The 15,000-nt window shown below is 37.5% G+C and overlaps 1 protein-coding gene and 1 long non-coding RNA gene across 8 annotated transcripts in view; one reads left to right on the forward strand and one right to left on the reverse strand.

The window, feature by feature from the left end:
• Positions 1–8,909, forward strand: part of LOC144972739 (glucose dehydrogenase [FAD, quinone]-like) — an 11,960-nt gene extending 3,051 nt beyond the window's left edge. Inside the window, exons 1-3 of one of the 3 annotated variants that reach the window (XM_078914326.1) lie at positions 134–203; positions 2,111–2,274; positions 6,737–8,909. In XM_078914326.1, coding sequence (XP_078770452.1) covers positions 2,148–2,274; positions 6,737–8,448 — 1,839 coding nt within the window. In that variant the 5' untranslated portion in view covers positions 134–203; positions 2,111–2,147 and the 3' untranslated portion in view covers positions 8,449–8,909. Of the gene's footprint in view, positions 1–133; positions 204–1,377; positions 1,466–2,110; positions 2,275–6,736 lie in introns of those variants that run through there. The other 2 variants (XM_078914325.1, XM_078914324.1) reach the window with 2 other exon arrangements.
• The window catches only part of LOC144972741 (uncharacterized), a 29,729-nt gene continuing 17,891 nt past the window's right edge, over positions 3,163–15,000 (reverse strand). For 3 of the 5 annotated variants that reach the window (XR_013645420.1, XR_013645421.1, XR_013645419.1), the window contains one exon: positions 13,947–15,000. This exon is cut by the window's right edge and continues 335 nt beyond it. This is a non-coding gene — a long non-coding RNA (uncharacterized LOC144972741). Of the gene's footprint in view, positions 3,306–4,830; positions 4,887–13,946 lie in introns of those variants that run through there. The other 2 variants (XR_013645417.1, XR_013645418.1) reach the window with 1 other exon arrangement.

Below are 15,000 nucleotides of genomic sequence, written 5' to 3' on the forward strand. Positions count from 1 at the left end.
TAATATAAATTTTTGAGCTCTTACCGTAATCGAAAATTAAGCACCACCAATTAATTATTCAATTGATATTCCATATTATGTTAATACTATCCTATTATATGTTATGGTAGCTGAGTGATTCATTTTGACTTTGCCAACATCGTCCATGAGAGACAAGCAATTATAATCAAACAAGGTTTCGTTTTAGCGAGTCGATGAGGGAAGTAGGGAACACACTAAAATCATGAAAATACCCTGTAGATGGATCGAAATTGACGTCAATCAGCTCTTTGTTATTGTTTTTAGCCAGACATTTGTGTGAATAGTTCTCACTAAATGGTATTAATCAGACTATAAACAATTAAGGTTACACATTGTTTTGTGTGTTGGTACGTTATATTCGGCTGGCGGATGTAATGAGTTTGCTAACTTAGCACATAGCATCAGTATGCAGATGACGTCACTCAGGCCTTTGTTATTGTTTTTGCCATCCGCGTTTGTGAGTTGTTCTCACTAAACTGTATTAACCAGACTATAGATAGTATGCAGATGACGTCACTCGGGCCTTTGTTATTGTTTTTGCCATCCGCGTTTGTGAGTTGTTCTCACTAATCTGTATTAACCAGACTATAAAAGTTCATGGTTACACAGAGTTTGTGTGTTGGTCCGTTATACTTCCGGATGGCAATGTTGTGAACTCCTTGGCCAAGTGCATTCTATCTATACAAGTTCATGGTTACACAGAGTTTGTGTGTTGGTCCGTTATACTTCCGGATGGCAATGTTGTGAACTCCTTGGCCAAGCGCATTCTATCTTTACCCTATTAATGATATGCGTTTAGCCAGAATACTCTCAACATCCGCCAGCCGGATATGATGCTATGCGCTTGGCTAAGAAACTCATAACATTACCATCCGGAAATATAACAGACCAACACACAAAACTATAGATAGTATGCACTTGGCTAAGAAGCTCATAACATTGCCATCCGGAAGTATAACGGACCAACACACAAAACTGTGCGTAACCATGAACTTTTATAGTCTGGTTAATACAATTTAGTGAGAATCACTCACAAACGCGGATGGCAAAATACAATAACAAAGGCTTGAGTGACGTCATCTTCATTCTATGTATATGTAACATTGAACGTTTCTGGCCCTGTTAATACAGTTTAATGAAAATTACTCATAAACATGGATGGCAAAAAATCTCCAAAAAACAAAGACCTGAGATACGTCAACTTCGTTCTCTCTTTTGATCTATAACTTGCCCACACACAAAACTATCCTTAGGTTTTTGACTGATTGATAGAATATAGTGAGAGCTACTTATAAAAATGACTGGCTTAAAATAATAACAAAGTGCTCAGTGATGTCAATTTCGTTCTATATTATAACAACTACTGTTAAAATCCTATCGTGACGATAAAACAATAAAGTAGTCGTTGTATTATAAACATGCTTTACAAAAGTAAATACTTTATGTAAGTGAAATATGAACCTCCATATCAATGTGTATTAATGTCGGATTGATTTAGATGAAGAACATTAAATTTTAGATTAAAACTAGCAAATTCCCGTTTGTTGAACAGAGTATTTTCTTTAACAGTTTGACAATTTATAGCACATGTACACTACAACTAACTATGTGCGGCTATGTGGTCTTGTTGAATGATTCTCGTTTCCGGATCGGAAGGTTCTGGGTTCGAGCCTCGCTCGGTGCATAAATAGTTGAGTCCTTGGAAAAGGCTCTTTACTCGTGTACCTGGCCGTTATCAGCGTTGTCTCTGTCGGAAAAAAAATGTAGTATCGCCTTATGCACGTCCTGTTTCGTTCTCGATGTTACGTGTTGCTGTTGGTCATGGAGCCTTTGTCAAGTTTAGTGTATATTGCTATATATGTATGAAAAAAGCTCAAGTCATGTACTGACCACATGTAAAAACCCTTGGTGAACAAAACATGATTCGCTTTAGAAACATTATCATCTCTGGTGTTTTATTCATCGTGTTTTTGTTTCCAGAGGGGACATCCAAAACGCCCACACCGTCTATCTGTCTTCATAAATTAACTGGAATCTTCTATTCCTTTTTGATTAATGTTATTTCCAACTAACCATATACATTTCCCAGAGCTCACCAACCAATCAACCAACCAACCAGCAGCATCATGCTTAGTCGATGGACCTGGAGCGGGATAGTGCCACCGCTTGTATGGCTCGTGTATTATTTCGCCTACCAGATGGATCAGCCCCCATTGAAATTAGAGCCTGATGGTACTTATGATTACATCATAGGTGAGACTATATGGTAATTAAAAAGATACAAAATGACATCGACTTTTGAAAAATTTTCTAATCTATTGCGATTTCATTTACAAATCTGGTAATCCAAATGGTCATAGGCTTATTTAAGCGCCCCCAGAGATCTGAGTCTGTATAATATAGCGGGATAACCTGCACTTAACTATAAATGTGCATTATTATTATTATTATTATTATTATTATTATTATTATCATTATTATTATTATTATTATTATTATTATTATTATTATTATTATTATTATTATTATTATTATTATATTTTTACATCGGTTTGAGCGTGTATTTCTATTACAAAAATGAGCCCATAACAATTTGGGTTATCAGGGATGCAAATAAGTACAGATTTGTTGAAATAGTTTTATCGATTAAACAATTTATTTTTTATTTACTCACTCATTTTACCTTAATGTAATTTGAAGGCAAAAAATGTCTTACGGGCTTAATGTTGAGAACCAGATAAAAGATGTCCAGGAAATAGGTATTACAATTGATCTTTTTGTAAAGATAAACATCTTATCACTTTTTAACAAAAGAAGATAATTATATAATATATAAAGAAAGAAAGATTCAAGTTTTGAAACGAAACGCACAATGTATTGAATATTTGTTCAAAAAATGTTCGATCTAATAATGACACAAGACTTTACATAACATCACAACAACACACGAAACCGGATTTTTTCTCAGTCCAAACAAGACATTTTTCATGATCTTCAATATAATATACAACAAGATAGACATCAACATTTGAAAATCGGACACTGTCCGGCACACTCCCATGTCTTCTCTTCTTCACTGGCAGAGATGAGGGGCAAAGGAATGAAAAGGGGCGACCGACCCTGGGGGGGGGGGGGGGGGGGGGGTCGTTATAATGTGATTAGACCCATAGCTCTTGTACTTCTACCTCTGTCTTTTCACAACGTCTCTCTTGGTGCTATCGGTGCCAGAAATCGAATCTTTGTTTTCTGAAACCCCATCCAGGTGATCGTCAGTCAGATTTTCGCTGTAGAAAAAAAATGTAAGCGTCATGTATAAAAAACAAAAACAAAACCGACACCTCGTGACTTGAAGTGAAAAATAATGACGGACATATAGGGTGGTGGTGGTGATATTGATATTGACGATGATGATAATGATAATTGTGATGATGATGATGATGATGATGATGATGATGATGATGATGATGATGATGATGATGATGATGATGATGAAAGAAGTCTTTTGATCTCCCATGGTGCGCAGCAGGTCACTTGCTGTGTCTTTAACACCCTTATATCTGTTGTCTTGAGATGCTTTCTGTCTTGGAATGGGATTACTTGGTTTTGTCCTGGCCCTTGCAGGAGTCTGTGGCTGAGAGGGAAACAGTCAAATGTAAAGTGTCAGTTTTGGGAGATGATATTTTTCCCCTTGTAAATAATCTCTTTTTTTGTACTGATAGTAACATTTTATTTTTTGACCATATCTTGTAATCATTTGAGTGCATTCCTCGTTGTGGGGTCCTCTACTGACGTCTGGATAAGACGTTTAGGAAATCTCAAGCTAAGTTTACTAATGATGTGCTCTTCGATTATACTTTTGTTCCCTATTTGAACATTTCCTCTTTACTTACTTTTTCTTGGGTTCATTTACTTGTAATTCTCGAATTTTCTTTTACAATTTCATTTTCTACCTTTTTATTGACGTTGATATGACCTAAATTTGTCGCAAGCGCCGTAAAACCCTTAGAAATAAACAAAAATTGTGCGGCTACGTGGTCTTGTGATATGACACTCGCTTTCGGATCGGAAAGTCATGGGTTCGAGCCTCGCTCGGCGCAAAGTTGAGTCCTTGGAGAAGGCTCTTTACTCACATTCTCTCACCGTACTCAGTTGTAAAATGAGTACCTGGCCGTTAACAGCGTTGTCTCTGTCCCAACAGATAGTAATATCGCCTAACAGGCGCCATGTCTCATCCCAAGTATTATGTGTCGCTGTTGGCCAGGAACCTCTTGTAAAGCGCCTTGAGCACGTTTAGTGGATATTGCTCTATATAAATGCTCAATAATAAAGCTAAAAAAATACAATGTTGAAGAGGAGGAGGACGAGGGAAAAGAAGAAGAAGACGTAGTGGAGATGTGCAACATAATTACCCGCTGAAGGGCACTTGTACTGGATCCTCAATGTCTGAATCGTCCTCTTAGGGCAAATCAGACATCAATATCTGAGCCAGATCAGCATTAAAAAGTCTGCCAAGAGTGTATTTGTCTCCGCTGTTGTCAACAGTGGATTTCATTTTAAATGACAATTTATATATAAACTAAAACTCTATAAAATACCGCTATCCTTATATGGAACTTGGAAAGTACAAGTGTCAATAAAGCCCAGAGGTACTTTTAAGTACCATCTCAATAAATGATTCTAAATATAACATTGTGCTATCAAATTGAATTTTAACAACACGGATCTCAAAAATAAATAAATAAATAAATAAATAAATAAATAAATAAATAATTCAAATAGTGAGTAACAGTAAATATTATGTTTTCTTACCTTTGGTGTGAAGGAAAATCTTGAAAAAATCGAAACGATGATGTTTCAACAGAATGCTGAAGATAAACAAAACAAGTAAATGACTTTAGTAATATAGCTACTTTAATGACTTTAATCATTTTCCCTGAATACCTTTACCATGCTTTAATTTAACTGGTAGCCTACTGGTTAGTACCGCAGGGCACAACGTGTTAAAACATTAGGAATGCACTTTATAGATAAGTTACTCATATTTACTCCCGAATGTGTGATAGGCTTTTCAGTTGCGTTTCATCGTAAACGGCATTTTGTGGTATTTCAATGAGAAAGCCGTTTTTAGCGTGAGAGTAATTTCAGGGGTATTTCAGTGTGAAAGGAATTTTAGTAGTGTTTCAATGAGAAAGCCGTTTTTAGCGCGAGAGTAATTTCAGGAGTATTTCAGTGTGAAAGGAATTTTAGTGGTATTTCATGAGAAAGCCGTTTTTAGTGTGAGAGTAATTTCAGGGGTATTTCAGCGTGGAAGGAATTTTAGTGGTGTTTCAATGAGAAAGCCGTTTTTAGCGTGAAAGTAATTTCAGGGGTAGTTTAGTGTGAAAGGAATTTCAGTGGTATGTCAGTGTGATAAGCATTTCAGTGGCATTTTCATTTATATATGAAAGGCACTGGACTGGTATTTCAGTGTGCGAATTATTTTATTGTGAAAGGCAATTCAGTTGTGTTTCAGTGCGAAAGGCATTTAAGTCTTAAAGGCATTTCAATGGCATTTAATTGTGAAAGACATTTCTATTTCTTGATACAAGAATAATAGATAAGTGTCAAAAATTTAGTCAACATGAGTGACTTATAAGATAAGCCACCATAGCATGATTCATAAACAGTATTAAACCAATCTTATCAAATTAAGAAATGAAGGAGCAGGCACCGGTGTAAGATAAAGATCTTCCTTTGAAGAATATAGGTATTAAAACTGTGGTGTAATGGCAGCAGGTCTGACCGGTAACCCGAAGGTCGGAGGTTCGATCCCCAGTCGAGGTCGACTGAATTATTGGGATGTTTTTTTTCCTTATTTTTTATTTCTTGCTTTGTCTGTCACGCTTGCTCAGATTTTTATGTTAAACCAATCATAGTTTGCTAATATTTAAACCCAGAAATCCGTCGCCTAATCTTCATTCTCATATAAATCTGTTTCATTTTGAAATGATTAGAAGCGGATACCTCCATATTCTGTCTTTGTTTTTCGTGAACTTGAGCATTAATATAGCACAATTTCGATAAAACGGACTCCAAGAGCCATACAAGGGGCTAGACAGCAGAAACATGTAGAACGAGACACGACGCCTGTTAGGTATTATAACATTTTTATCCCCACAGAGAAAACTCTATTAAAGAACAGGTACTCATTGTATGTCTGAGCACGGTGAGAGAATGTGAGTAGGGAACCTTTTACCAAGGACTCGACTATGTGCCGCTCGGGGCGTGACTCAAACCTCTGACCTTCCGGCGAAGGTGACGGGCATTCCAGAAGACCATATTATAAACATCTTCATTTTCAATTTTTCAATTCAAAGAGTGTTCGCATTTGGTCCAAGATAAATGTGATTTATGATCCATAAATACATTCCTCGTTCCCTTTTAAATTTCCGAACGCCATTATCAACAACATGTTGTCTTTATACTGAATAAAAAATTAATGTTTTGGCTTACCGTACGAGATACAATCACTGAAGTATAAGTATCGGTCAAACAATTGATGAATTTTAATCTAATATTGAATTGTTAATACTAAGTCTTATTCACCCAAAGTTTATTTAACAATATAAAACACTAACGTAAAACAGTAAGTTACGTAGGCAGAAACCACTTATTTCACAATACACACACCGACCTACAAGATTTTTATCTTACATATCATATTCTTTATTTTCAGTTGGATCAGGATCTGCTGGATCGGTCCTAGCCAATCGTCTGTCAGAAGATAAGGACGTCAGTGTGCTATTATTAGAAGCAGGGGCAGATGACCGTGGTAATCGAGCATCGATGATCCCAGGTATGGCCCAAGAACTGTGGCAATCTGAATCGGCTTGGCAAAGATCAACAGAGCAAAAGAAGGGACTGATGGAAGGGTTTAAGGAAAGTCGGTCATACTGGCCCAGCGGAAAGCTTCTAGGAGGGTCAAGTTCTCTTAATTCAATGATTTACGCGAGGGGATCGCGTCATGATTATGATAAATGGGCGAATTACTCTGGAGATCAAACCTGGGACTACCAGCACGTCTTGTCATATTTTAAGAAGAGTGAACGCCTAACAGAAAAAAGTCTGATAAAGTCTCCTTACCACAGTACAGAAGGATTGATGCCTGTTTCTATGAATAAAAAAGGTGCCATATTGATAATTGATAGAGTTTTGGAGTCATTTCAAGAACTTGGTTATCCATTAAACCCGGATTATAATGGAGAAAGTATGGACGGTATATCATATAGTCAAGTAAATGTTTTAAACGGAGAGAGATTCAGTGGCTCGAGATCTTTTATTCGTCCTGCTTTAACAAGAGACAATTTAGATGTTGTTGTCAACGCCCACGTTACCAAAATAATCATTGAGAATAAAATAGCTAAAGGTGTTACAGTAGTAAAAAATGGAAAAACAATCATCATAAATGCCCGTAGAGAGGTTGTTGTATCTGCTGGCAGTGTGGCTTCACCTCAGCTTCTCATGCTCTCTGGAATAGGACCGAAGAGTCATTTAGAAGAAATGGACATACCTGTTGTAAAGGACCTTCCCGTTGGACAAAATTTACAGGATCACATCGCGATTCCTGTATCTTTTTCAATAAACGAATCGATTTCGTTGCCCGTGAAGATGACAAACAATGCGTTGGCCTTCATCAAATATGTGGTCCCTGCTTTCTTAGAATATTTCTTCTTCGGCACTGGATTCTTGAGCCTAAACACTATTCAAGGATTGGCATTCGTTTACACTAAACCAGAAAAAAGAGATAAAGATAGCCCGGATTTACAATTACACTTCGGACACGGAATTTTAACACCTTTTCTTATGGATTATGCCAATATCAAGGAGTCCCTTCAAAATGAAGTGGCACATGACCGAAATGTTCCTGATTATGGATGGACCTGCATCCCTACATTTACTAATCCAAAAAGTAGAGGCAATGTAACCCTTCAAAGCCGTAACCCAATGATCTCTCCAGCTATTCAAGCAAACTACTTTGATCACCCCGATGACCTTGGCATTATATTAAGGGGTGTAGAAGAATGTGTTAGGTCAAGTCAGACGAAAGCAATGAAACGTATAGAATCAAAGCTGGTCGACACGAAACCTCCAAAAGCTTGTCAGCAGCATGCGATGGGATCTAAAGGCTATTGGGAATGTTTTATAAAATTAACTGTTTTAACATTGTATCACCCTGTAGGAACGTGTAAAATGGGACCGTCCGATGATCCGACGTCTGTCGTTGATTCACAACTACGAGTCAAAGGGGTGAAAGGTTTGAGAGTGGTGGACGCGTCTATTATGCCGTTTTTAGTTTCTGGCAACACGCATGCACCAACTGTTATGATTGCTGAAAAAGGGGCGGATTTAATAAAAGGAAAAAAACCGCTGCAACCTACCATCATTTAAATGTTACAACATCAATTCATTCCGGATTTTAAACAAGACTTAAAACAATGATAAAATCATGAATTGTATTGCCAGATTAATTAGCATGATTTACGCATTCCTGATTGATGTTTAATGAGTTTAATGATTATGCTTAATATATTCCTCTACCTCTCCTTCTCTTTACACCTCTTGTTGCTCTTCTTATTCTACATCGTTTTCTTTTCCTCTTCATCATCATATCATCATCATCATCATCATTATTATTATTATCATCATCATTAAAACAAATGAGAAATAACGTTATTCAACGTTAGGAACGGTTCTTGATATGTCTTCATACGTTGCTTATCAAATAGATTTGCTTCTATGAATATAATTTCATAAGACTTTGTTTATTTGAGGACAGTAAAGCTTTTATCTATTTAAATCAACCAAATGGTTTATAGGCTCACAGAGAAATAAAGAAAACTGAAAATGTAGAGATTTCGATTCGTCTTGATGATGTGTGTTCATGTATGAAATTTACCTCCATTGCATTTAGACTCGTGATGATCACCAATTACTTCTACTGTTGATATCAGGTCTACGCCTTGTTTCGAGATTTTGAGTATCAAAATTAGCGACCTTTAAACTTTTAACAAAGTGGTAAGTCTTTCTGGGGTGGGTGGGTGGGGGGTTAGCAGCCCACGGTGAGAGGCAGTCAGATCTTTCCGGATGACCTGGGTCCTGTTTGGTACCCTAGCTCATTTCTAGTTCTCACATGGCTCCACGTGTGTGTTAGTTTACGGCACCGCCAACCCCCGGACAACAACTTTGGCTGGTAGGCAAAAACAATGTGGAGGAAAAGGAGGAAAGTCTCTCCTCCAAAGTATAGACATCTGTAGGCTGATAAGGCGGAAGATCCATGAATTAAGACAACGGCTTCAAAGGCAGAAGTGGAAAGACCGGGGCGTATCAGAGACTGAATTGATCTGCGACCATAATCGTCTGAAAGGCAATGGCAAACCACCTACGTATTCCTTTGCCACAAAACCAGCACATGAAGATGACAAACAAAAGAATAAAAGAACCTGGCCGAGCAGGGCCAACCACGGCCGCTTGGGTCAAATCTGCCTGAAGAAGGAAAGGCTTCAGGTACGAGGACATCAGGTTATGACAAATGTAATTAAAACCTGCAAAGGAGGTTGACTTTCGATGCGGGTGTACCAAACTGTTCTCTTGCAGATTCATTTGAAAAGGATAGAAAAACGGAAAAAAGGAAAACGAGAGAATGGAGAAAAAATATAGAAACAAAAATAAACGAAAATAAACAAAACAAACAAAAACAATTAAAACGGTCAATCACATTGGCCACATGGAATATCCGAACATTACTAGAACAACTAAAACTCCATTTACTTACACAAGAACTTGAGCATAAAAATATTCAATGAAAAGTTACAAGCAATAAAAGAAGAAGTAAAATCCCGAGATATCCTCTTCGTCCTGATTTTAACGCCAAGGAAGGCCAAGGTCCAGTTATGTGAAAAACATCCTGGAATAGGCAGGGATGAATGACAGAGAGCTGTACGATGCCGAAGACGGACGTGAGGAATGGGCAGATATTTATTGTTCTTTGCAGAGTGCGGGCAGCCAACGTCGTTCAGGACGACGGCGCTGTTAAGTAAGTAAGTAAGCAAGTCTTATTTTCTTACTTTAGAACGGGAACACAAAATAAAAAGGAAATTTCATCTTTGAGGATAATAAGAAATAACGCATTTCAATTACGTAATTAGAGAAAATCATCAAATCTTCCGATCGTGTTGGTCATAAAAATGACCAGCAATCTTACACCGTCGACTTATCGGAAACGGCAAATGATAATCGTTCCAATATTAAATTATTGCCTTTACCAGAAAAACGCTTTTTTACAACTCTCAAGCACAATGACGTCATGTAAATCACAGCAATAATTGGATTCACTAGTCTGATGTCACGTCGCCCAGCAATGGCGAGCAGAATGGTTCTAAACAAAGAAAATGGGTACATTTTATTCTACATGTTGGCTAGAACTTTTCATATGACATGTGATCAGAATGTATAAAAGTCAAAACATGATCATATTTATGTTTTTCTCCTCAGGATACACTTTTATGCTCATCGGAGAAATATTTCATTAAGGGCGTCCGCCATTGTTCCGATAGTTTAGAGCCAGTTACTAAGTTACCATTCGTCATTACGAGGAAAGTGACGTCATGACTGCTGAAGCGTATTGTTTGCCCCCCTTTTTGCGGAAAGTGGGGAAGACCGGGGTAAGCCTGTCAGATTAAATCTTTTAAATGACACTAAGTGGATTGGGTCTTGTGACCTTCTCCAATGGGCAAAGAAACCACTTCTTGTATCTTCTATCCCCCATATCTGTTTTTCCTTTCAATGTTGCCCTTCATCTTTTTTCTGAAGTAAGATTGATTTGTTTTTTTCCTGGTTTTATCATGGATCCTTGCCTTAGCTGGGAGATAGATAGCAAATGTATTTTATCTTGTTTTGAGACCCAATAGTTCTTTTTAGTTGTAAATCATCCTGCGATTATGTACTATTATAGACATTAGTTTTGAATTTGTTGTCAATGTATAGCTTGAGCCCTTGTTCGTGCCCGGATAAGACTTTAAGTAATGTCAAAATTGGCATATTGGTGGATTTCTCGTGGTATCTTCTGTTCCTATCAAATCTACAACTATACCTCCATATCTTCTTCTTCCTTTCTGCAGGCGCTGAAATGACCTTACAGTGTCGCAAACGCCGTAAAACCCCTAAAAGCAAAAACACACCAATTCCACTAATGAGTAAGTTACACAAAATATATCAAATTTTGTTCTTAAATCAATCTTAACCATTGTAAAATCAATACTTACAATTTATTTCTGTAATATGCGTATTAACTTTAAAAGGAAAAAAATATTGATCTAAGTAGATGCACGTGCTTTTGGTCTTGGAAACTTTGTGAAGTCAGCCGACATTTGACTACCATGAATACATCTCACTCACTTACTCAATCCTATCCGGCCTGCTGGCAATTGGGGCGATGCAATGGATCTCCAACTGGTCCTGTCAGCTGCTATTTTTTGGGGCCAACTCGAGGGACAGACCTCTCCGCTCTATGCCCCTCTCCACGGTATCCAGGTCTCCTTGGGACGGCCTCGCTTCTAGGGGAGGGCATCCGGATCACCAAAAGGTCACCGATGCTTTAGGTTTTGAGAAGTCAGGTCATCGACGACTGAGAAGTTCCCGACCTCCACTTAGTTCTCGATGCTTTTCTCGTCTCGAGAATCTTGGTCATCGATGCTTCTCGTATTGAGTCCCGAGTCCCGAGTCTCGAGACTATACTGCGCGAGCGACGCACGCGTTACTAACAATGTGTACTATCTGCATTGTTCACCCCTCTCTCGTCGGCGATGATTCCAGCGAAGCTCGAGACTTTTTTGCGTCTCGATGCTTTTTTGAGTCTCGAGACTCAAAAAAGTCTCGAGCATCGCTCTAGTCATCGGTGCTTTCATTCAATACCTAGTCATTGGTATTGGGTATTGACGTTATATCATATTATAAACAGCTAACAAAACACAAACGTCGTAAATAGATCAAAATGGTTATAGGTATCAATTTTCATTATTATACAAAGTGAATTTATTTAATGTATTTTAAGTTTTAATACAAAAAAGCCATCCAAAGCTCAGTTGAAGTGCTACTTCTCGGGAATTCCCGACTTTTCCTTGGTCATCGAGTTCGGGAAGTTTTGAGTGTTGGTGGCCGATGACTTGAGGTATCATCGAGACTTCCGCTCGACACTACTCGCTTCCTCTTTCCTTGAGGTGTCCTTATCATTGGTCTCCAGGTCTGCGACCGACAAGCCCCAATAATTGAATAAATCTACTTATGACTTAAACGTACTGATATAATGATTTTGTTTTATTCTACCTAACTATTCAAAGAAAACTTTCCGGAGAGAGAGAGAGAGAGAGAGAGAGAGAGAGAGAGAGAGAGGGAGAGAGAGAGAGAGAGAGAGAGAGAGAGAGAGAGAGAGAGAGAGAGAGTGTGTGTGTGTCTTTGTGTGTGTTCACATGCAACCTCGGTTTTACATCGATTAAATCTCTCCATTGTTATACATTTGATGTGTAGACCGTGAAACTTCCAAATGTGCACGCTCGGGTTATAAATTCATAAAGTCATAATATAATATTCAAATATTGCAGACTAACATTGTAAACTCAAGCACTGCATGGCAATATGTGCGCTATGTGGTCTAGTGGTATGACACTCGCATTCGGATCGGAAGGTCCTGGGTTCGAGCCTCGCGCTCGGCGCATGGTTGAGTCCTTGGAAATGGCTCTTTATTCACATTCTCTCACCGTACTCAGGTGTAAAATGAGTACCTGGCCGTAAACAGCGTTGTCTTTGTCCGAAAAAATTGTAATATCGCCTGACATGCGTTATGTCCCGTCCTACATGTTAAATGTTGCTATTGACCAGGGACCCCTTGTATAGCGTTTTGAGCACATTTAGTGGATATTGCGCTTCATAAAAAAAACTCAAAAAAGCTCAATAAAAGAAAAACGCCGTTTTTTTTGCTGTCTTCACTTCTTCCACAACACTATCATTGATTGCATTTCATTGAGTGCATTTCGAAAATAAACGATCTTGGCACAATCAATTGCCTATCTACAGTTACCGTCTTCTTTGTTCAGTTGGTAGAGCAGTGTCTTTCGTAAGTAAAGGCCTGATAGTGACCAAAAATGACGCCGCAAAAAAGACGATGATCATCAAACGAAAGTAAAAAGTGAGTTGTTGCTAGAAGTGCTCAAAGAAACAAATGATTTCATCGGTCGAGCTATTGATTACAACTCAAAATTAACTTTTTTTTTTGCGGTGATCTTCTTCTTTCTTCATGACATTTTTTTGTTGGTGAGTAATATATTCCATTGCATGTGATAAGAGTGCCTTCGTTAACTCAAAACCTGATACTCACCAACAAAAAATATATATATGTATAATATGATTCCGGGTGAAGTCAATATAGATAGAACGAAGTTATGATTAATTCTCACTAAACTGTATTAACCAAAGTATAAACGTTCAAGGTTATACATAGTTTTGTGTGTTGGTCCGCTATACTTCCGGATGGCAATGCTATGAGCTTCCTAGCCAATCGCACACTATCTATACTTTTCTGAGCCCCCTGACAACCCAGTAGTGATTGGGTAGCTGGGTCTGCTAAATTGGCTAGCTAAAATGTAACTCATATATATATATATATATATATATATATATATATATATATATATATATATATATATATATATATATATATATATATATAGGACTTATGTGTCATTGAGGTCCTGGTAACAGGCAGTGGCGAAATTTGTTGAACTGGTGGTACAAAAAGACTTGTATCATATGAAATAGAAATTTGGTTTATATGGCTTTTGAAGAAATTAATTAAAACACGAAGCATACCGGGCAAGGAGAATTCATATGGGGATATGAACTATAGAAATACAGTTGAAGCCGGTAATTGAAACGTCGCTTGATCGGAACAGCCGCTTAATTCATTGGAATAATTTGTTAGTGACAGAATATTTTCCTTATTTCTATAGGTTTATTAGAACGCACGTCGGTTAATTAATTTGTACGACTTCACGCCTTCATTCACACTTTGAGCGTCTTGGTTACAACAAATGATTAATAAGAGAGAAGGTGATGATACAAATGACTGTTTGCTTTTGACGATTCCCACATCAAGATCAAACACCCACCTCAATTCCTTCTACCAATCTTCACTTGATTTAGACTTAGACCATAAAATCCCTCTCTCCTGATGCAGTGGAATCAGACCTGATCTTTTTCATCGGTTAGTATCATTGTGTATTCAATAAAATTTCCAAACAACACGTTCCTGTATATATTTCTATATTTTAAAATTTCTTTTAAAATAAAATATTGATCGGTCCTCAACATAGAGATGCTACATAACGAAGAATAAGAAGAAGAAGAAGAAGAAGAAGAAGAAGAAGAAGAAGAAGAAGAAGAAGAAGAAGAAGAAGAAGAAGAAGAAGAAGAGGAGCATGCCACGTTGTTGAAATTGTGTAACGTGTTGTAAATCATGGCGTCATGAAGTCCCAGGTTTGAGGGTTTTTGACAAGATGAGGGTAATTTTAATCGATCGATTTTTGAAGGACGAGTTTTCTAGCCAAACTTTTTAATGCGTATTTTTTCATATCACAGGAGAATATTGAAAATCCCATTCCAGAAAGGAGATATTGTCATCGACTTTCAATTTCGGCATAGAAAAATTTGGCCATCGGCACGATATTGCAAGATACGTCAAACAAACGGATCAATTTTTGAAGGAATCCAGATAGATCTAAGTCATTTAACAGAACTCACAAATGGTGAGAGAAGACGATAACACACAAACAATGCCCCAAATAAAAACAATACAAAAACGCGAAAACACAAACAAACAAACAATCAAAGATAAAAAATGAATAGATAACCAGATATAAAACAAAATAGAAATACCAAAAAAACCTACAT

Source organism: Berghia stephanieae, chromosome 5 (assembly GCF_034508935.2).
Source record: "Berghia stephanieae isolate SIO BIC M18660-M18661 chromosome 5, UCSD_Bste_1.3, whole genome shotgun sequence".
NCBI lineage: Eukaryota > Metazoa > Mollusca > Gastropoda > Nudibranchia > Aeolidiidae > Berghia > Berghia stephanieae.